Here is a 23,360-nt window from a genome sequence, read left to right as displayed (position 1 = left end):
TTCCTTTGGAATCAAACCAAAAGGCCTCTGACCATGCCACCAAACGCGTGTTCGTGTTGCGGATAGAGGGTTCCTTTATTAAGGGCAACAACATGAACTAGTTGCTCCTAATGTCTAAGATCTCGCTGAAATGGATGCCTCCCTTCGTAAGGATATATCGGAGGAGTCCGCCTGAAATTATTTGTCTTTATAATACTATGTTTTACGCAAGAAAGGATATTAAATTTTTTAACTTAGGCCAGCCTTTCCTGCTATTCCGACCATTGTGCATATCTCAACGCCGGATTCAGTATGTAACACCAATTCAGGAGTCTCTCTAACGTAGATACAACCGTCTTCTTCGACAGATTTGGTCTTCAAATCTGCCGACGTTGAACAAGGTATCCGTGACTTTATAACCAAATCGTTCTAAGTAGAGCTTACATCTTTTCAGATGGCAGATATTATGAGTGACCGCATTTTATGTGAAGAAGTTCCCAATGATAGGTACAAAGCGTGTCATGGAAATGCTAAGTACTTAGAACGTGAAGTGCCAAATTTTCTGGAACTATAATTTTCGGACAGCAGTCTCTCTTGCATATTTGAGGCCTGATTAGTTCTCGAAGACTTTAAGAAACGAACTACATTCGTAATCGAATTCTCGTCTTCGGCGGACTACAACATGACTGTGACCGTACCCAAAATTTTCGATTAAAGAATTGTCCTTTTGATTGGTGCTCCAGGAGGTGCGATACTATCAATGTTTCGTAACCTTAAAGCAAGACCGGCGTGCAAAAAATATGTCGAGGCACTTGCGGGATGGATACAGAAAGCGTTCATCCTTGGGTATCGAGACAAACGAGGGTCTCATTCATTCATCCTGTCGTTGTTGATATGTTGTGTGCGTGTCTCTCTCTGTGTGTGTATGTACACATAAAGACAGGTGCTCGTTCTGAACTTTATATAATGTAAGTGTTACAACTAACATATTTTATTTTAAAATTTTAGGATTGCTGTAGTTGGAAACGTGGATGCTGGAAAGTCAACTCTTTTGGGTGTATTGACACATGGACAGCTCGATAATGGACGTGGTTTGGCTAGGCAGAAATTATTTCGGCATAAGCATGAAGCCGAAACTGGCCGCACTAGTTCAGTGGGAAATGATATACTTGGATTTGATGGAATTGGTAAGTGCCTTGATTGATATAGGTTCGGTCACTTTAGCTCTAATGTGTGTTAAAATGACAAGTTTCATTGCCTTTACTGATTTTCATGAAAGATTATCCAAGTGACGTGGCGTTTTTATCTGTTATTTTGAAAGTTACCTGAATGGGAGAAACTTGTTGCCTCCTGAAAGGAAACAAAAATACCGAATTTGAAAATTCCCGAAAATATAATTTTCCGAAATTGTAAAATGTTTATTTAGGTCCGAGAAGAAACAGTCAATATTTAATTTAATGAATGACAATTAGTTTATTAAATAATTAAAATAAAAGTACTGAAATGAACTTTCAAAACATATCTATTAATGTTAACGGGGGTAGTCGCAATTAACATAAAAAGGGTAATTGAAAAAGGGGTAACCAAAAAGGATAATCAATATTCTAGGGCAAGGTGATAGTTAACGGGAGTAGTCGCAATTAACCTCAAAAAGGTTAATTCAAAAAGGGGCACATACAAAGGGGTAAAGCGCTCATCATCATCGGTTATGGTCATAGTTATTCAAAAGGAGTAGACATAAGGGATATTTTACTACGGCATAAAGACACTTGCAAGGGTATGATCTCAACAAAATATGTAGAACTGTAACCTGAAAAAAGTAAATCACTCAAAGGACATTAATGTTACATAACCATCAAAATAGAAGACAGAAATCATCAATAAACTCATAATTATCTAAATAGAAACACAGAAATAATTAAAGTCAATCAGAATCATGATCGCAAAAAAGAAAGTAAATCAAAAGCATAATCACAAAAAGAAAGTTTACCAGAATCTCGGCTCGTTCCTCTCCTCGCCTTCTGCTCCTCATCCTTGTTTTGGCGGGAGTCTGTAGGTTGAGACTGATTAAATAGATTTTTAAAATTAAGTAAAGAGTGGATTACTTGATTTAATTCGAGAGGGTACATCCTATTGTTTGACATTAGAGACATTAGGAAATTGGAATGGAATTTGGTTTAGACAAATGCGCCAAGGTTAATTTGAAGCGAGGAAAACCTAATGGCATCCCTGAAGACCCTCAGCTCGTCCATAGAAGCGATATACGACACATATACGCTGGAGAGACTTATACATGCCTGGAGGTGCCACAGAGTCGCATTCAGGATGTGATATACATAAATGATACTCTCCGAAGCAGATAAAATCGCCACATCCGGCAGATTTGGTCTTCCGAACTATCCGCGAGGAACAAAGTATCTGTGACGGACATGCTTGCCATCCCGCGAGTACTCCATTAATTTCGAGTGGTTCCATGGAGGAAAAACGAGCTCAGATCCCTGGATATCGGGACACGAAAGGTTATGCACAGAGACAAAAGCATGCATCTTAAGTCTTCTGTTCCGCGACTCTACGTCTCACGCCGTCAAGGTGGTCGCAGATTATTGAATCTTGAATGTCTTCATAACAAGATTATTCTGGGTACAGCCCATAGAATCGCAAATGGAAGAGACCCTCGTCCTAAAATGGTCAGGAAGCACAAAGAAGTGGGTAAAGGAGCATTTCTGTACAAAGCAGCGGAGGAGGCTGACTTAACTTCAGTATTAGGGGTAAGCAAAATGCATCAAATCTTATCTATCTCGAGTATTCACTCCTGAATGCCCGAATTAAGAAAGCACAAGAGGAAAACTTTCGTGAACAGCTCCTCGATAAGAGGATGTACGGTGTTTTCCACAGAAATGTGGAGGATTAGTCAATGTCATGTGAGCTAACTTTTACTTTCCTTAAATCACCCGGATTGCAGTCTGTTACGGAGGGTTTCATTTTGGCATGCCAAGACGGTGTCATTTCCACCATAAGATACCGTCGCCACATTTTGAGCCAAGACATTCTCGATGATATCTGCAGGGCGTACCATGCACACCCCGAGCATTCAGCTCACATACTATCTAGTTGTCCAACTCATGGAGGAACGACCTACATCAAAAGGCACAATGCGGCACTAAGAGTACTTTATTACCATCTCTGTCACTCCTACGGCATTCACCTTAATATCGCTCCCCTAAATGCTCCTTGGGAAATTGAGTCAATTGTCGAGAATGGGAAGTGCCGCATATACTGGAACTTTATATTCTCGACAATTGTTTCTGTTGCTCACTCGAGGCCTGACATGGTTCTTCTTGACTTCGAGAAGCGAACCATGTTCGTTATCGAATTTTCGGCACCAGCTGACAAAAATGTCATAGCCAAGGAGAATGAAAAGAAAGAGAGGTATCGAGACCTTATAAGGGAGTTGCAACGATTGTAGCCGGAATAATAATTAATTAATCATCCTTATCATCGGCGCTCTTGGAGGTGCCAAGCTTTCACTTGCTAATAGCCCAAAAAGCATCCCTGCGTGTCAACAATATGCTAGAACACTTGCGGGAAAAATGCAGAAGGCGGTTGTCCTTATGACAAATTTTTAATTATATATATATTGCAGGCAAAGTACGATGTTCCGTCATACTGCAGTCTGCCTAGTTCCTCCGCGAATTGACTGCGCGGTGTCAGGTAAAGTCCGAAGTAGCACTTTCACTTCGGACTCTGCCTAGTCAAATCGCGAAGTGCCGCATAGGCTCTGGCAAAGCCCGTATAAAAATAAAACCCTTGGGGTTTACTTTTCCCGCTGCACAGTGGGCTGGCTCCAGCATTTACATTTTAAAATAGTATACAAATCACAGTTGTGAATAAATTTGAAAGTTCTTGTTTTTAGAAATGGTCAGAATTAAAATTTTAAGATAAATTATTGAGGACATTTATCAATTTTTCCCTTTTAATATATTTATTTATTCAATGCAAGTTTTTTTCTAACAAAAATTTCGAATTTCGAATTCAAGCCTTTTCAGAAAAATCCTATTATTTAATGCGGATTCATAGATATATACTTGATACTATATATTTGATCGAAAATCACTGTTTAGAAAATGCCACTAAGATTTAGTATGTCAAATAAAAAATCTGTGTTTGATTAACCCTTAAATGACACCTGGGGTAAATCTACCCCAGGCCATTTTTGATTGCGTATACTTCGGTAGTCCTAAAGGAAATCGTAATTGTGACTCCATCTATACTTAGTTTGAACCTTATAGCATATGTCTATGCATTTGCCGTGGGTCAGTCTTACGACAGCACCGAAGAGTTAATGTCGAAGTTCGTGGAATTATGGGCGCCACTGGGTGTTTATGCACTCCCAGAAGTGAGGAATTTCTTGTCGTTGAGAGTAAGGCATACCCTGAGCAGAGGTGGCACTGTTTACAAGGGGAGTGTGTAGATCAGAAGATGGGATAAAAAGTATGTAAACTTTTATCTCAGGGCCCACGTTTGGGGTGTCGAATTGAGGTCAGTCTGTGGGTTGAGACTGATTCAGTAGATTTTTTAAATGAAATAAAAAGTGGATTACTTTATTTAATTCAAGAGGATAGATTTTATGGTTTTCCAGTAGAGGAGGGTTATCCAAATCATCTAGAGCGACCTCGCTGCCGATGGTGATTAACGCCGATGTGAGAGTGATTTTCTCCGTAGCGGTATCTGCTTCAAGGAAGGTTAGGGGTGGTCCAGGGTATTACTAGGTATTATCACTAGAGGGGCGTTGCGGTTTTTTGCGATGTCGGCGATGGTTACCGATACGAGAATAAATTTCTCTGTAACGGGGATCGGGTGTGACGCTGCTTTGAAGACTACTCGGTGAGTAGCTACGCTCGATCTCGAAACGCTCTATACTTAACGGCTAGCTTCGCACGATTGGTGCGCTCTGACCAAGCAAACATCTACAACAGTGATCAATGGTCAAAGCCGCGCTTGCGCTGTCGATCTACAGAGATACTTTAACATTTACGACTGAGCGCTGCGACTCAATTTATTCTAAGTCGAATGACAGGTGGGGTTAGGACGCCCAGGCGACAAAAGAAAAAATCATGAATGTTTATTAAATATTAGCCATGGTTATAACTATTATATATGATCGTGAATTTAATTTAGCGGACATCAAAACATAATCAGAAAAATCATGAAAATAAATCAATTGGGGCTTTGTGAGATGAAAAATTTTTTTCAACGTCACAAATAAAAAGTGTGGAATGGAATTTTAGAAATAGATTTTACTATTGGAAAAAATTGAGTAAATAAATGCTTACTGTGCTTATCGATTACTTTAGGCAATGTCGTCAATAAAATGGAACATGGTTCTTTGGATTGGGCAAAAATTTGTGAAAAATCATCTAAAGTAATTACCTTTATTGATCTTGCTGGGCATGAGCGTTACTTGAAAACTACCGTTTTTGGAATGACAGGCCACGTTCCAGATTTTGGTAAGTGAATTATAGATTTAAATTTAATTATGTTACAGATGTTAAATTATTACCATATTCGAAATCAATTAATCTTTACAGGTATGTTGATGGTTGGAGCCAATGCTGGTATCGTGGGAATGACCAAAGAACATCTAGGGCTTGCTTTGGCCTTATCTGTGCCAGTTTTTGTCGTTATAACGAAGATCGATATGTGCCCACCTAATGTTCTGCAAGACAATCTGAAACTATTGATTAGAATACTGAAATCGCCGGGCTGTAGAAAGGTTCCAGTTACTATTAAGACTGCGGATGATGTTGTTGTCAGCGCTGTCAACTTTGTGTCTGAAAGGTTGTTTTTTAATTACAAATTGTATAACAGTGAAAACCCGCTAATGACGAAAGTGGTGAAACCGAAAAGGTCGATATTAGCCGAATTTTTTTAAGTTACGCTGTCCCAGCTACGTTCGGAATATTTTAAGGACGTCGCTAGCATATGTATCGGTAGGACGACTTTACATACATATTTAAAATATTTATCATTCTGCAACACTGTCGCTCGATCCGCATACATTCTACGAAGTTCGGCTACTAGTTGATTATGAAGAATAAATCATGTTCGGCTTCTAGTGGTTTCGGCTGTATTAGTAGATTGATATTGTCGAAAGAGCAGAGTAATCTGTAATCAGCTGCATAGTCAACGTTATGGTTGTAGCAAAAAAACCTTTTTTTAAGCAACAGATGAATTTTTTCAGTCTCGGTAACACCGGTTTGAAAACAACAATACTCAACCAGTTGTGCGAGGTAGAGAGTGAAATATGTTCCGAAATCATGGATTCAAGTGCCGGGTTCGGTTTCGAAAATGCACCAAATATCTATCTAGCTAAAGTTACGAAACGTTTCCGTATGAATATTGTGTAGAGGAATTGGGTTAGAGAACCCAGTCGGCGTCGTGTCACAAGTGAGCTCGAGGGCAGCGATCTTCTAGAGTGGCAAACTCGAGTGGCGAAACCCCATTCCTTGATCTGACTCGTAGGACCTTATACACGCGGGGGTTAATAACTTTGTTATATCCTCCCAATCTCTATTTGGGACGGAATTCACTTATATTTTTGGACTTTTTCATCTTCTGATAGTTCTTCTTCACATCGTGACCAGGATTGGTCCGTTTGGATATCTAAGTCAATGTAAGTATCGTTTGTCTCCTAGTTACCACCTTCTGTATCTTTTATTTTCTACGCATCCGGGATTGATTTTGGTTTCGCTCCCTTTTGTGTCTGATATCCTGCAGAGTCAGAAGACAAAATAAAACAAATATCTAAAGATATATCAAGCTAATCCTTCTAGATTTTACGGTATTTCAAAAATGCGCACGACATGTACCCCACTTAGGCTGAACGTATTGTATGTATATAGGTACTGTGACTTTCGTCCTAGCAATCTTCACAAAAAACATTGCGAATTGTATCGAAGCTCCTAAATCGAGAGTGCTTAGCAGCTTGGATTGAATGACAAAAATTAGAGACACTAGAATCACATTAAATCCATGGAAAACTTATGATGAACGACGTCGATTATGTCTAGATAATATGGATTTTAATTCTAAGGGTAAACGTGTTTCCAGAAAAGAAGCCTAAAATCGAATGAAAGGTGGGTCAGGGAAAACAAACAGTATTTCTCTAATCTACCTCGACTCTTCCTAGACCCTCCAGTTCCTGTTGACCACTTGTAGGTACCAGATGACATTGTGTCATTTTTGAGAGAAGTCCATGAAGTCCAGCATTTATTGAATGAATTCAAAAAACATAAATAGCTTTAAAGAGATGTGCAGTGGCATCATAAAGCCTAAAGTGGAATGCCCAACATTGTCCAAGAGGCAACCAAATTATTAAGAGGCATTACCTTAAGAAATATAGGTGAATAACTTATCTGAATACTATGTGTAAGATCTTCACAGATATCCTAAATAAAATGATTGTTTGGACAATCGAACCTACATATGTGGCGAGAAATGTACGAACAACCCGGCTCATAGAAAGGCATAGCAGGATGTCGGAAGAACCTACTTATCGATAGATGTGTCTGAAAAGATGCAGTATCCTAACAGAGTTACCTATCGATAGCCTGGATTGTTTACCAGAAAGCTTATGCTCAGTCATATATTGTACATGGTGATCTTAAGATCTATGCTAGAAATTTATAGCAACTAAATCTAGTTCTTTGTCTAAGAGTACACTTGCTAGATTGGAATCAAGAATGGGTTAACAAAATGCGCCAAGGTTAATTAGATGTATTATACAGAATGCTCTTTCATGCAGATACAAATGTCTTTGTCGACAGATTTGGTGATCCAATTTTTCGGCAAGGAACAAAGTATCTGCAATGAACATGCTTGCTGATCCGATAGTAATCTATTCATTTGGAATGGTTGCATAGACGTAGGACGTACCCAAATTCTTTGATATAGGGTCACGAAAAGTCACACACGTGAACACATCTATGCATCTTAAGTCGTCTGTTCCGTGTTTTTCCACCTCATGCCTTCAAGGTGGGCGCAGAATAATGAATCTCGAATGGGTCATCAGCAAATACGAAGAAGTCGGCAATGGACTAATATAAGGTGTGAGTTAAAAGCACCAAACACTAACTCGAGTACTCACTCCTGAAGGTCCAGATAAAAAAAACACAGGACAAAAAATTCCAAAAACAGCTTCTCCTTTTAGGACGGTGTCATTTCCACTTGAGCATAACATCGCCACATTTTGAGCCAACACATTTCCGATGATATCTGCAGAGCATACCGTGCACGCCCGAGCACCTAAAGCACATACTATTTAGTTGTCTAACTATGCGGTAAGGATGTACACCCAAAAGCACATTGCGGCACAAAGAGTGCTTTATTACCATCTCTGTCATTCTTACAGCATTAATCCTGATACTGCTCTATTATTACAAATCTAGTATTACAAACTGTAGCCACTTATCTCACAGTCTTGAAACGTGGGTGCAGCGGAAATATTACCGCGATTTGGCTGGATGAGTATGCAATTTTCTAGGATACACCAGCAGGCTTTTGATTTTTTTATATTTGCAACTGGAAACCTGTTCCTTATACTAAAATATGAGAGGTGGTGCGAAGGTTAGTAATTTCATATGGAGTTTAACATAGAAAACTATCCATTTTTCTTCATGCTCAAAATCTCGCTTATTAATTATTTAAAGAATCTAATGAAATTTTGGAAACGCCTTATTCAGTAATGAAAAAAGTGATTTACAACAACAAAATATACAAAAAAAAATTATAATTAGCACATAATTTCATAAGCTTGTGTCAGACACTAAATATTGTTTGTTATCACTGAAAATTGCCAATTATTATAAATAGAATATTTACATAGGCTAATATAGTTTTTAAATAATATTAGTTAAACAAATAATTATTCTCAATTATTTAAACATTTAAAAATAATTTCAAAACTTTTGTAACTGATCAATTGTTTTGTCGATAACAATATTTACTTCCTCTTTACCCGTACCATCCTCCTCTCTAATCATTTCCACATTCTCTGTGCAGCTTCCCTTATCTTCCATTCCTCTCCTAAATCCTTCCCATACATGATCCCAAGTTTCCTCCTCGCATTCACATATTCTACACTTTCTTTCTCTTCCTTTTCTCAATACATCCCCTCCCTTGCCTGGTTTGCCAATCTAAATCTTGCTTTTCTGTTCCATATTCTCTCACCTCATCCCTAGTCTAAGTACTTTGTTACCCCTTCCTTTTTTATCATCTCATACCATTTACTATATTTTGATTGCTCAATCATTCCCCATTTTTCCAATCATTGTCTTCCCCTGTCCCCTGCCTCTAATTCTTCATAGCGTACTCCAATCCCCTCTCCTATATCTCTTTCACTAAAAAACTCCCTCCTTTCTTCGCACTTCTTCTCTTGCTATATATCCCGGTGTCCTCCAATCTACTACTAGCGCCCACATTAGCTACCTTTCTTGTAAAATCTCAATCTCTTCCCTTTTCTTTCATCCCCATATCTCCGCTCTATAACCTAATACCGGCCAAACCAGCATGTCAAATAACCACATTCTCCTTCTTCAATATTTCTTGATTCTTTTTTTCCCTATTTCCCATCCATGTTTCATTATCCCTGCTGCTTTTTATATTCTGTCTCTGAGTGAGCTCTATGATCTCCATTGGTTTGCAAGTTAAATGCCAAATATTTAAATTCGTTTAATTCTTCTAACTTTACTCCCTTTTATCTTCCAGTCCATTCTTTCTTTCCCCATCTTTTCTAAACCTCATCATCTTTGTCTTTTCTACATTCAAATTTAACTTTATCCCATCTAAGTATTTCTCCAATCCAGTGATTAGGCCCGTCATCCCTTCTGCATCATATTCCATCAACACTATATAGTCCACGTATGCCAGCGTATATACCTTTTCCGCTCCCATCCTAATCCCAACTTTCTCTATCTAGACTCTATCCAAGGAGTCAAACGCCGCCTTCAAGTTTATGAATATTGCTGTCATTGACCCTTTCTACCTTTTAATCCTTTTATTTGTCAGATCATTCAGAACATATATGATGTCCATCAATCCCATTCCTTTTCTAAACTCTGTCTAATTTGGTGGTTCTATCTTTTTTCCTTAACTTCTTTCTTTAATATTACCGACAATGCAGTTACACACACTTTATACAATGTTGGCATCAGCGTCACAGTCCTATAATCTTTAACCTCCACCCCTTTGCCTTTCTTCACCATGGGTAATATTACTCCTTCTTTCTATAACTCGGGCCACCCCTTTCCTATTCATACCTTATTACACATTTTTTATGCCCATTCCCTTAGTTCCGTCTCGCGATATTTCCAGACTTCAGTTAGAATCTCATCTATAACGTCTATACCTCTTCTACCGTCCTTGCCTTCTCCGCCTCTTGCTCAAACCTTTTATTCTCTACCTCTTTATTTTGATCACACAACTAAGTATACTTCTTTTTTCTCCTATATTCTCCTCCTGTTAGAATATAAGGTATGTACATTTATGTGAGTGAGAGAGAGAGAGAGAAAGATATAGGACAGCGCCATCACGCGATCACGCGTCAAGATGCATGAGAGAGCGAGTCGAGTCGTCACTTGATCGTCGGCCGTCGCGAGATGCAGTCGGGAAGGACTGCCGCCCCTGTTGAAGCGCTAATTAATAAAGTATTAATTGTTTGAAGTAAGTGCCGAAGTTTATTAGTGCCGCCATTCCTTCTTTCCTCCCGGCCTTTATTTTCTTAACATGGTAGCAGAGCGTGGTTGTCGGCTTTTATAATAACTTTGAAAAATTAGTGAATGTATTGAAAAACGCGGGAGAAAATGTGACTAAAGAAGAAAAATTGAACTATTTTTTGTTAACACTACCTGAAAGTATGTCAAATATAGTGCATATAGTAGACGCGTTACCGACAAGAGAAAAAACAGTAGAATTTGTGAAATTAAAATTAGAATTAGAATTCAAAAAAAGACATAGTGAAAGTGAAAGTTTAAAGTCGAACGCTTTTACGTTTGAAAACATTAAATCAAGATAATAAAAGAACATGTTATGTATGTGGCGGAATTGAACACATGCAATACGATTGCCCAACGGCCAAGAGTTCCGAGAATCGAGGACGCGGCCGAGCGGGTCGAGCGCCACAGCGAGGACGCGGCAGAGGTTACAACGCGCATCAGCGAGGCGGTAGCGGCTATGGACAGCGCGGCCGAGGAGCGGATTTTAGATAGCGGTTGTACTGACCACGTAATAAATAACGATATTTATTTTAGTGATTCAATTGAATTAAAGAAACCTATTGATGTTAAAGTAGGAGATGGTAGGATATTAAAAGTGACTAAAATGGGTCATGTAAAAGGGAAGTTTAATGTGTTTAATGAAATGATTGATATGGAATTAAAAAATGTTTTTTATGTTAAAGATATGGACAAAAATTTAATTAGTTTTGCAAAAGTAATTGATAATAATAAAATTGTGTATATTGGAGATAGTTCAAAAATATATAATAAAAGCGATAAATTAGTTGCAATAGCTTTGAAGAAAAATAGAATTTATAAAATGACTAGTTATATTAATAATGTTAATGAATCAAATTTAACAATGAAAAATGATAATGATAAGATGACTTTGAAAGAAAAGTGGCACAGGACATTAGGACATGTAAACTTTAATTATTTAAATACGATGTGTAAAAATAATGTTTTGAAAGGATTAACCAATAAAATAGAGTCTGATTATTTTAAGTGTGCTACATGTATTGAAAACAAAATGCATAATATTCCTTTTGAAAACAATAGAAAAAGAGCTAAGGATATTTTAGAAATAGTGCACACAGATTTAAATGGGCCGCATGCAGAAGGTTTTAAAGGGGAAAAGTATTTTCTTACTTTTGTAGATGATTACAGGAAATTAGCGAAAGTATATCCGATTAAATCTAAAGATGAGGTGTATGATCGTTTTGTAGAATACATTAATGGGGTTGAAAATAGAACAGGTAAAAGAATTTAAAAATTGAGATGTGATAATGGCACTGATTATATCAATAAGAAAATGTTTAATTTGTTTAAAGAAAAGGGTATTGAAGTAGAGCCATGTCCGCCATATGTGCATGAGTTAAATGGTACCGCTGAAAGGTACAATAGAACAATAATGGATAGTGCTAGGTGTTTGTTAGCAGAGGCTAAATTAGAAGGAAGATATTGACCAGAAGTTGTCTGCGCCGCAGCGTATCTGGAAAATAGGACATTGGCAAATACATTAGCGAGGAATAAATCTCCTTATGAGATATTTTTAAAGAAAAGCCTGATACAAAATATTTGAAAATGTATGGAAGTAAAGTATATGTTAGAGTGTCCGAAAATAAAAGAAATTCGAAATGGGATAGAAAAGCTGATTTAGGAATTTTAGTAGGTTATGAAGTAACAGGCTACAGAGTTTTGACAGGAAGTAAAGTCATTGTTGCAAGACATGTAGGTATTATTGAAGAGGATGTTAAATGTATTGGATTGAATGATGATGATATTGATAATGAAAATTCAAATTTAGAACAGAATGAAAGCAACATGATAGAAACATGATAGAAACGATAGAAATGATAATGAAAGAAGATGTGCCTGAATTAAGAAAATCAAAATAGACATTAAAAGACCTGTTAGATTTGATGATAATTATGTATATCACGGTTGTATCTATGCAAATTATTGTAGCGTTGATAGTCCAGTAAGTTTTAATGAGGCAATTGAAAGTAACGAATCAAGTTTTTGGATAGATGCAATGAACAAAGAAATGAACAGTTTAAAAAAAAGTAAAACGTGGCAATTAGTTGAAAAGCCAAAGAATGAAAAGATTTTAGATTTAAAGTGGATTTATACGAAGAAAAACGAAAATGTGTACAAATCAAGAATTGTAGTGAGAGGTTTTCAACAGACTGATATAATAGACGATATTTATTCTCCAGTTGCGAAAACTCAAACTTTGAAAGTTTTATTATCGTATTGTTGTCAAAATGGATTATTAATAGAACAAATGGATGTCGAGACAGCGTTTTTAAATGGAAATGTTAAATCGAAAGTTTTTGTAAAACAGCCTGAAGGTTATGATGATGGAACTGAGAAAGTATGTATGTTGAACAAAGCATTGTACGGACTACAAGAAAGTCCACGAGCATGGTATGAGTGTCTCGATGATTATTTAAGTTCTTTAGGATTTGTAAGAAGCGAACATGATTATTGTCTATATACGTTAAAAGAAAAGGATGAGATTATTTATTTGATAATAGTTGTAGACGACCTCTTAACTTGTTGTAAAAATAAAGAAAATTTAAATTTTATTAAAAGCTTATTAAAAGAAAGATTCCAAATGAAAGATTTAAGGAAAGTAAGTACGTATTTATGTATTAATATTGATTATGATATAAAGAAAAATGAGATGTCCTTAGATCAAGAACATTATATAGAATCATTGGCAAGAAAATATCAGATTGAAGAAGCAAAGTTGTATGAGATTCCAATGGAGCAAAATTTAAAGTTAGAACCTGCGGAAGAATTGAATCAAAGTTTAAAATATAGAAATTTGATAGGAGCACTATTGTATATAAGTTCAGGAACGAGATTAGACATAAGTTACAGTGTTAATTATTTAAGTCGTTTTCAGAATTGTTATGATGAGACACATTATAATTATGCGTTAAGAATTTTAAAATATTTGTATTTAACTAAAGATTTAAAATTAATGTTTAAGAAAAATGATAGAGCAAATATCCTTGAATGTTATGTAGATGCCGATTGGGCAGGTGATTGCGTAGATAGAAAATCAACGACTGGATATATTGTTAAGTTGTTTGGAAATGTAATACAGTGGAAATCAAGAAAACAAGGAAGTTTAACTAAGTCTTCGACAGCTGCTGAATATGTCGCACTGTTGGAAGCAGTAAGTAAAGTATTGTTATTGAAAGACTTGTGAAGTGACTTTAAAGTAGAAATTAATGAACCTGTAAATATATATGAAGATAATTCTGGCGCTGTTAGTATTGCGAAATTTGGAAATTTCAGTAAGAAATCAAAGTACATTGAAGTAAATTATCATTTTGTAAACGAGAATTATGTCAATGGTCTAATTGATATTGTAAAGATCAGTACAGAAAAGAACTTAGCAGATATTTTAACAAAAGCTCTTGGACGAGTAAGATTTGGAAGATTGAGAAATTCGTTAAATTTGATTTGAAAGAATATTGTAATTGCGACCACATAAATGTAAGGAGGCGTGTTAGAATATATGGTATGTACATTTATGTGAGTGAGAGAGAGAGAAAGATATAGGACAGCGCCATCACGCGATCACGCGTCAAGATGTATGAGAGAGCGAGTCGAGTCGTAACTTGATCGTCGGCCTTCGCGAAATGCAGTCGGGAAGGACTGCCGCCCCTGTTGAAGCGCTAATTAATAAAGTATTAATTGTTTGAAGTAAGTGCCGAAGTTTATTAATGCCGCCATTCCTTCTTTCCTCCCTGTCTTTATTTTCTTAACACCTCCCGTACTTTTTTCTTTTCTCAATTTTCTTAATTCCTTTTTGAGCTTCTTTTTCTCTTCTCAGTCCTCATCCTATCCACCTCGATTCCCTTCTTTACTAACTCCTTTTTTGCTTTTGCATTGTAATCATATTTTTATTACTCTTATCATATTTTCCATCTCCTGATTCATATTTCCCTCTCCCATTTTTATTTTTCTAACCTTTTCTCTAAACTGTTATTTTCCTTCTATTGAACAATGCCCTTTTCCTCCTCTTTTTACCTTTGTTTCCGTTTTATCCATATTGCTATTACTTTTTCTCCCTCTAATTCCACTATTAAGGTAAAGTGATCAGTATCAATATATACTCCCACCTCTAGTTTTTTGACCTTCTCTCTTACTTCATCATCCACTATCACATAATCATTTAACGTTCCCCTTTCTACTCCTGAGCGTGTATATTCTCCTTCCTCATCTTCCACTATGTTTCCGTTCAAGATAAACAATACCGACTCCTCCAAGTTCTGTAACTATTTATTTGCCTTCACATTCGGTAATTTATCCATGGATTTTATTCATATCTCTCCTCTCCATTCCATTCCTTTTATGTCTCCTGTTCTCGCATTGAATCCCCACCTTTTATAAGACTGATCACTTCCTTATTATGTTCCATCATTTCTTTCATCTCCTCTGCTTTCTCCTGCATATGACCGTTCACATAAACCCGCACTATCCTCCACTGCTCTCCTCCCATCTTTACCTCTTCTACTAATAATTCTTCTTTTTGTTCTTTTCTTTTTTTCTTATCCTTACTGTTATACATTCATTCGTCACTACCATTACCATTCCCACTGTGTCAAATTTCTGATAAGCTTCGTATCCCTTTTTCTCCAATGCTGCTATATGACAGTAACATATCCTTCATTCTTCCCTACATTCATTTCTTGTCTCTTTTTGCTTCTTACTATTTCTTATTTTCCTATCTCTTTTTCCTTTTGCTTCTAACTTCTTGGCAACTCATTTTTTTACTATCTCTTCCCTTTCTTCGTCCCTATCCCACCATACTCCGTCTAGCTGTATTCTGTTATACTTTACCCACTTCCTTTTCCCCTTATTTCTTTCTTCTTCTGCTATTTTCCTTAACTTATACTACATATTCCTTCCTACTTATGTAAAATCATCCTCTATTCTCTCCGGGCAAACTCTTCTTTCTCATTGCGTCCCTCTTATGCTCCCATTTCTTTAGTTTCATTGATACTATTTTTCTCCTTTATACCTCCCATTTTCCCTTTTCGATATTGTCTGTATCACCTCTATCATCATTTTACGTATTTGCTCTAACCTTAACTTTTCAACTTTTGCTGTCCCTCTATGTTCAACGTTGCGCTCGTCTTTCCCATTTTCCTTATTTCCCTCTCTATTTTGATCGTTTCCCAGTGGTGTTCTGATCATTTTCGGTGTTTTCAGGGTGGATCCCATTTCTTTCTTTTCCTCGCTCCTTCCTCTTTCTGCCCTATTCCTTTTCCTATTTATAAGCTCATCGATTGAGCTAGAACTATTCGCACTCAATCTCTTCCTCTCTACCGTTTTCCTATATTGATCCATTTCCTTGTCACCTTTCTGCTTGCAGAATTCTGCCTCGTCTGAATCCATCAAAAACGTAACCTGCATACTGCATAGCTACTGTCACTTCAGCGCTACCACGCCCTGCTACCTTAATTTCTTCGGTGCTTTCCTCCCGTGCTAATCTCTCCCTAAACTTCCTTGTAGCCTCTACTTGGCTTATCCATCTGGCATGATGCACTGCTCCTGGTCTTTTGAGTGCAGTTTCTTTAGGACATTGCCCTCCAAAAAAAATATCGCTAATTCCAATGGCTCACGGTAACAACCCTGAAGAGTTGCTTTTTCTGTTAAAAATGTAAACATTCAGTGTAAAATGAATTAAAAAGTTTTCGGTCAATATTACATAGTTTGAAAGAATACAATTAATACTTTAATACCGCAATCAGAAGTATTTACAACTCTTACCTCCAGCTTCAATCTCTCCGCGGGAAAGTAGAGAAGATTTTCTTTTCTATCTTTTATTGTTTGTGGTATTAAAGGATCATCCGAGACGTATTCAAATTAGTTTTATCAATATTACCCGAGTCAGCTTTAAAACGCTTAAAAATCAAAACATTTGGGCCAGTAGTAGGTCCCATACATTCTTCGAAACTTGCTTTTAATATAATTTCATATATGTGAGGGTGAAAAGTTAAATCTAAAAGTTTTTTCTTTTAACAACCTTATAGCATTTTAGGAGGATTTTCAATCAATCACTGCCGAAGAGATGAAAAAGGCACTTAGGGGTATGAAGAAATTTTTGGCTCCATGACCAGATCGTATCAAGAATTTCTGGTGGTATAGGCCCGTCCTGTCAATGGCCTGCATTGACTACCGGGAAGCTTTCGATTCTACCTCTCATAGACTTATCATCCGTCTGTTGGACTACTGGGCAAGAAAATGGACAGAAATTTTCACAGAAATGTAGAAAAACAAACCTTTCGATGGAGCAAACTTTTGCTTTTCTCAGACTATCAGCGCTTAATTCAGGAACAGAGAGTTTCATTTTCGCACGCCAGTACAGTGTCATTTCCATCTTAGTATATCGTGACCGCATTTTATGTAAATAAGTTCCTAGCGATAGGTGCAGAGCGGAAAAGACAGGCATAACGTGGCTCTAAGAATGCTGTCAAGGAGGAGGAATCTTGCTAAGACTGTGTACAAAATATTAGATTGCAGTAATTATCCTCGTGATCGGTGCTCTCTGAGGCGCGAAACTAGCACTGTTTCGTAACCTTAAAGCCATACCCGCATGCCAAAAATATGCCAAGGCACTTTCGAGATGGATGCAGAAAGCTCTCATCCTTGGGTCGCTTCGTGTCCTCAAAACACACAATGGAACAACTGCCTGCTTAAAATGACACTAGCTTCCAGTAATGAGCAATGCAGTAACTTAATTTTAATTAAATAATTTAATGCGAGATTAAATTACGGAACTGATCATTTGTTCAAAGCTTTATTCCTGCATGAACGAGTTGACATCTGCCTCCTTTTACCTATCTCGGTCGAATTATTTTTCATATTAAAGATACTAAATCTATCGCGAAAATAAAAAAAGAAATGATTGAGTGCCAATTAGGAAACTTCGTGGGGCGTGCCTAATATTTCGACACGCATATTTATTTCCAAATAGCACTACTACTTTCATACGGAGAGAAAGGAGTGTAGATTGCTTAATTAGCAGTCGTCGCCTTCTCTTTGTAGGTGCTCTCATTTAAGCTTTAATATTGTACGTCGTTTTTAATTTCTTTTGCGGAGTTAAGCGATGTGCTTCTCAGCAGTTCAGTACAACGAATGAGCATGGCACCTCAGAATCGTGATCCTGGTTTTCTGGCTTTCTTGAATGAAAGGGAATCACATCTAATAATATGTGCCAAAGAACTGCTTCTATTTCCTTCATTGAGATTAAGCAGGCCCTATGAGGCAGACCATATGAAGTAGCAGTCTCCTTCGCAATTACCCGGCGATGTTTGTAGGATTTTTGCTACTACCCTTTAATCTCGAGCATTACATAAAAAATAAGCAAGTACGAGGCAATGAGTTAAAAAATGGATTGCTATTAATTCTTCTTTGAACCCCGTGGTCTGGCAAGTATATTGATCATTTTTCCTTTGCCTAACCGCCAAATTCCGACAGGCGACTAGATGGTGTCAACTAACGATCATCAAATTTCAAACGAATCAAATTGAAAAAAAGAAAATTCCCGCAGTTGGATAATTGGCAGACTCCTGTTTGATTTCACTGTTATTCACAGGTGCATCCAAGAATGAAACGGACAAAAAATTTTAATGGTGAACTTTTTTTTAAATTCAATTAAGCATTAATTTTTTACCGATCCATAAACTGATGGTCGTCATTCTTCCAACCAAATGACTTATTCTGAATCAAATTATTATAAGCATTTTTTATTGTTTTATTTGACCACTTCTGAGTCTAAGTGTCGATATTTGTTTCGCAGTTCTCAATTAAAATTTGGCTCAGGATTTTCCAGAGCTTCCTCTTTATCATCCTCATACTACTCTTTCGACCCTGAATCTTTGATTTTGAGTCAGCTTGTAAATGCGTTTAATTTCGTTTACTACTTTATTATTAACAATGCCCCTAAGAGAAGTTTAACTTGGTCAGCATTTCTGGGTTGAGTATAATCAAGTATGGGGCCGAATGTTATCCCTGAATTATTAAAGTGTACGATAGTCTTTTCCAACTAATAAAAGTGCTCTTCAAAAATTTCCGATACGACAATCACGTCATTGAGATACGCAAATAAACGTGGTCCCATCTCCTGTGTGATGACTTCGTCCATCAACCATTGAAATGTTGATGAATCAAACAAAATGCCTTTGAATTGGTACAGCCCTATACATGGGATAGTGAAAGCCGCAATTTGCTTATTATGTTCACGTAGAGGGATCTCGTGGTAGGCCTTGTTCAGGTCTGAGGTTTTATGTATTGAGCTGGGTTTAAGCGGTCTAAGATCTAAGCCATACACGGAATTGGATACACATTTTTTTATACCTCATTTAATTGTCGAAAATAAATGCACAGACGGTAATCACAGTCCAGCTTACGTGCTATTACCACTGGGTTGCACCACTCACTCTTTATGGGTTCAATGAGAATTCCCTTGCGTTTCGATCATGTGCTCGACAAACTTACCTTTCAGAAACTGGTCTAACCTAGCTTTCTCCACTTCATCTAACAACGAATTGGCTTTACAAATGCAAATGTCATTTTCCTTCGCGAAACCAAACGCACATTTAATGATTGGCTTGTTAGCCAACCATATCTGCCTGTCTCGCAAGTCTAGAACAAACCCGAAATTTTCAGCAAAGTTCATGCCTAGCTCGCAAATCTAAGCTAGCCCAGTTACGACTTTGAAATGAATTTAGTGAGTGGTTCTTGAGTGTCAGAAAGTAATTTATAAGTCAATGTTGGTCGAATTTGAAAGGGCTGAGTCAGGTATGTTATCACTAATAGCAGAAATGAAGATCTGTCTTAGAATAAAAGGAGTTGCCTCTACACTGAGAAAGCCCTCCATCATTTTCGACCCTAAAAATTGACAAAGTCGCATGTCTGTCTCAGTTAGCCATGGTTTCTGCAAATATAGCCAGATTTGGCGCATCTAGTTTGACACTTTTTGCAACCCTGATCACCGCCACCAGAATGAAAGCAGGGTGTGCAGCCTTCCGTTGGACCCTTTTTCTATTAAAACTGAATTTATTATTATTTTTATGCTGATTATCATTTCCGGAATTAGGTTGATCATATAAGGAGGTCTAGATTTATAAAGAATTCACAAACTACACCGATGCTTAAACCAAAGTTCTAAGGAAAAGTTGGCAATTCTTTAAGTGGTGCCATTGATATTTTTTACCAGGTACGCGAGAAAGCCTAGTATTTTTAGCATATGCCAATTCAGGTAAAAATGAATATTCTAGGCTTGGTTGCAGCCGCTCCCCTCTATCTAAATTCGTCATTCGCTCCACTACCATGGCAAGCAGTGTTAAATAATCATAACGACACGCTAAAACTTGAGGAAGAGTACCTGTAAGCATGTTAAGAAATCAGGAGTCGTTTCATCAGGACCTTGATATCAAGTGGCGACTTGTTCTTCAAGACGCTATTCATGATTGATATTTCTATGCTTCATAAGCAACGAAGTTTTGACATGTTACCAGGTAGGCCAAGCATAACAATTATAATAAACCTATTGTAGGGCTAATTCGTTCAGAATAAAGGGGATCCGTATCAATAATTCCTTGTATGTCAGTCCTGAGGCCGATCGCCCCTCCTCGACCCTAGTTAACAAATTATCGACAATTGTCTCATCATCCTCACTGAAGATTATTTCTTATTTATGAATGGTTTGAACCATTCTATGGTGTCATCTAGTATAGGAATATTAAGTTAAAGGAGGCCTACCCTTTCGTGAATGATTAGGGTGCGTAAAAAGCGAAGAATACTGTTTTAATGAAGCGTAAGATATCTCAAAGACCTACTGAACAGGAGGATTAAACATCTGTGGAGCTATAGCAAAAGGCGTAGCCCTGAAGATTTCCCTTCTCTAGACGGAATCCCTGGTAGAATACTTTCTTGGACTGATTGACTTCATCGTCGATCAGTCGAGTGACAATCAGTAGTATTCGGCACTACTCTACCTGAAATTAATTCAATCACAGCGTTTTGTGAAGACGATGAAAATTAAATATTTTACCATCCCCTATTTTGCTTGGTCTCAGTCTTACTATCAACCGCTAACGGTGGGTTCTCAAACCGCGAGCGAGAAAGTGTAGGAAATCGTGGTACGGTTCTATTTTGAAATTCGAGGGGTTGCAGTGAGCTGTCAACTCCCCCTTCACGGAAGTTTTCATACCGTGAAGTCATTGGATACGTTCCCAGATTTGTGAATCACAGTCATATGGTTCGACGGCATATAAGGGGTTGAAATGATTTGGTACACTTGTTTATTCAAAGTCTATACCAACCTCTCCTGTGTACTTATTGACAAAACAACAGTAATCGCAAAAACACACGCTATCTTTCCAAGAAAGAATAGAGAAGCTGTTTTAAATATTCAGTTACCCTAATAAAACACATAGGGACAATGGATATAATGCTAAACCGATTTGGATTTCCGTCCTTCCGAATTAAAATAAAAAGACTTTATGGGCCAGTCAGGTTCGAGCAGTCACCACTGTGGGGAGCTCTGGCCAATCACAGGTATCGTAGAGAGTATATGTAACAACATAACCAGATACCTCAGTTTCATGTCAGCGCTGAGGAAGTGAACTGCAGTGTTCACGAAACGTCGGAAAAATTCGTAGTTTTTTACGAAAAAATTTTTGTTTTTAAGGTCTACAGAATTTCAGTTTTGTCAAGGTCAGATCCATCGTTTTTAGAGGGTGTGGTCTTGAGTGAGTGATAAGGGGACACCTACTGTTATATTTCGTCATACCCTACCCGCCTGTACACGTGTTTATAATAGAGTTTGAAACTTGTATTTAGAATTTTTTATTTACGTATCCTAATTTGTGTAATTATTTAACAGACTGTGTCCCATATTTCAAGTTTCAAATGTAAATGGGGAAAATTTGGATCTTCTGAAAATGTTTTTAAATCTGCTGTCTGCAAGGATCATTAGTGACGATGATGAACCTGCTGAATTTCAAATAGATGATACATATTCTGTACCAGTGAGTATGAAATCTACTTTCTAAACATTTATTTCGTTGTTATATATTAATATTTTATGTATATAAATATAATTAACTATTTTTCATAAAGTCAACCGTCGGATTTCACCGGAAGCGGATGTCATTCTATAAAATTGCACCCGCTTCCGGCGAAATCGCAGCAACGTTTCAGCTGTAACTACGTGTCAAGACTGTGAGATAGGTAGTCACAATCTGCGAGGGACTTAATACGATGATCCGGCAAAGCTCTCGTGCAGCCTAAGGAAACGAAGTCACACAAGGACGACCGCCTTCAGCATTTTTTCCGAAAGTGTCTTAGCATTTCGCTGATACTCAGGGATTCTTAACAGAATATTCCATGCATACCCATCGCAACTCACTTAGAAAGTAGTTATGCCTCTCTGTCGTTGCATTCTCCTTGACCGTGATGTTCTTGTCGACATTGCTCGTTTTCCTATGTTAAGGAGAACTACGACAGGCATCGAATACGGGACAGAAACAGTTGCCGAGAATATGAAGTTTCAGTATATGTTACACATCTCATTGTTGATAATCGACTCTATTTCCTTTAAAGAGTTTGACAGAGCGGTATCAGGGCTAATGTCATAAGAGTGACAGAGATGATAATAAAGCACTCTTAGTGTCGCATTGTGCATTCGGGAGTACGTCTTTCCTGTATAGGTTGAACAACCAGGTAATATGTGTCGTAGGTGACTGGGATGTGCATGATATACTCTGCAGCTAACATAAGGAATGCCTTCGCTCAATATGGGGAATTTCTGTGAAAGAAGCCGTGCATCCTCTTGTGGAGGAGCTGTTTGCGAAAATTTTTCTCCTGTGCTTTCATGATCCGGGCCTCTAGGAGCGAGTACTCGAGACGGATAATGTTTAATGCCTTTTTCTCGACCCTGATTTTGAAGTCATGGCCAAGTCTTATAGCAGCCTCCTCTGCTGCTTTATGCAGAAACGCTCCTTTGCCCTTTTCTTCGTGTTTCCCGACTATTTTAAGAAGAGGGTCTCATCCATTTGTGACTATATGTGCTGTACCCAGAATAATCCTGTTGTAAATTTATTAGAGATTCAGTATTTTGTGACCACCTTGGTGACGTGAGATGTAAAGTCACGGAAAAGAAAAGTCGAAATAAGGTGCGTACTTCTGCTTATGTGCACAACCTTTCGCGACCCAATATCCGAGTGTCTGAGTTCCTCCTTCGGCCAGAGAACCGCGCCAAATAAACAGGGTACTACCGGGACGACAAGCATGTTCATTGCAGAAACTTTGTTCCTCGCTGACATTTCAGAGGGTAAAATCTGTCGTATGAGATATTCGTATCTACCTCAGAGAGCATTCTTGATAGATGTTACGTCCTCAGTGTGGTTCTGTGGTACTCCCAGATTTGTATAGGCCGCTCTAGCGCCAAGGTGTCTTATAGAGTTTCTTTCGACGAGCTCAAGGTCTTCGCGGATGCCATTAAGTTTTCTACGTTTCAAATTAACTTTGGCGCATTTTTAGAGCCCAAACTTCATTACAATCTCTCGAGTGAAC

General features: G+C 37.6%; 1 protein-coding gene across 1 annotated transcript in view; it reads left to right on the top strand.

The window, feature by feature from the left end:
- The window catches only part of LOC117181327 (GTP-binding protein 1), a 122,290-nt gene that overhangs the window by 66,910 nt on the left and 32,020 nt on the right, over positions 1-23,360 (top strand). Inside the window, exons 4-7 of the mRNA XM_033373887.1 lie at positions 988-1,166; positions 5,334-5,486; positions 5,568-5,817; positions 21,670-21,814. Coding sequence (XP_033229778.1) covers positions 988-1,166; positions 5,334-5,486; positions 5,568-5,817; positions 21,670-21,814 — 727 coding nt within the window. The remainder of the gene's footprint in view (positions 1-987; positions 1,167-5,333; positions 5,487-5,567; positions 5,818-21,669; positions 21,815-23,360) is intronic.

The sequence above is a fragment of the Belonocnema kinseyi genome, chromosome 10 (genome assembly GCF_010883055.1).
Source record: "Belonocnema kinseyi isolate 2016_QV_RU_SX_M_011 chromosome 10, B_treatae_v1, whole genome shotgun sequence".
Taxonomy (NCBI): domain Eukaryota; kingdom Metazoa; phylum Arthropoda; class Insecta; order Hymenoptera; family Cynipidae; genus Belonocnema; species Belonocnema kinseyi.
The sequence above is the reverse complement of the archived record's forward strand: the minus strand, read 5'-3'. Positions and strand labels throughout refer to the sequence as shown.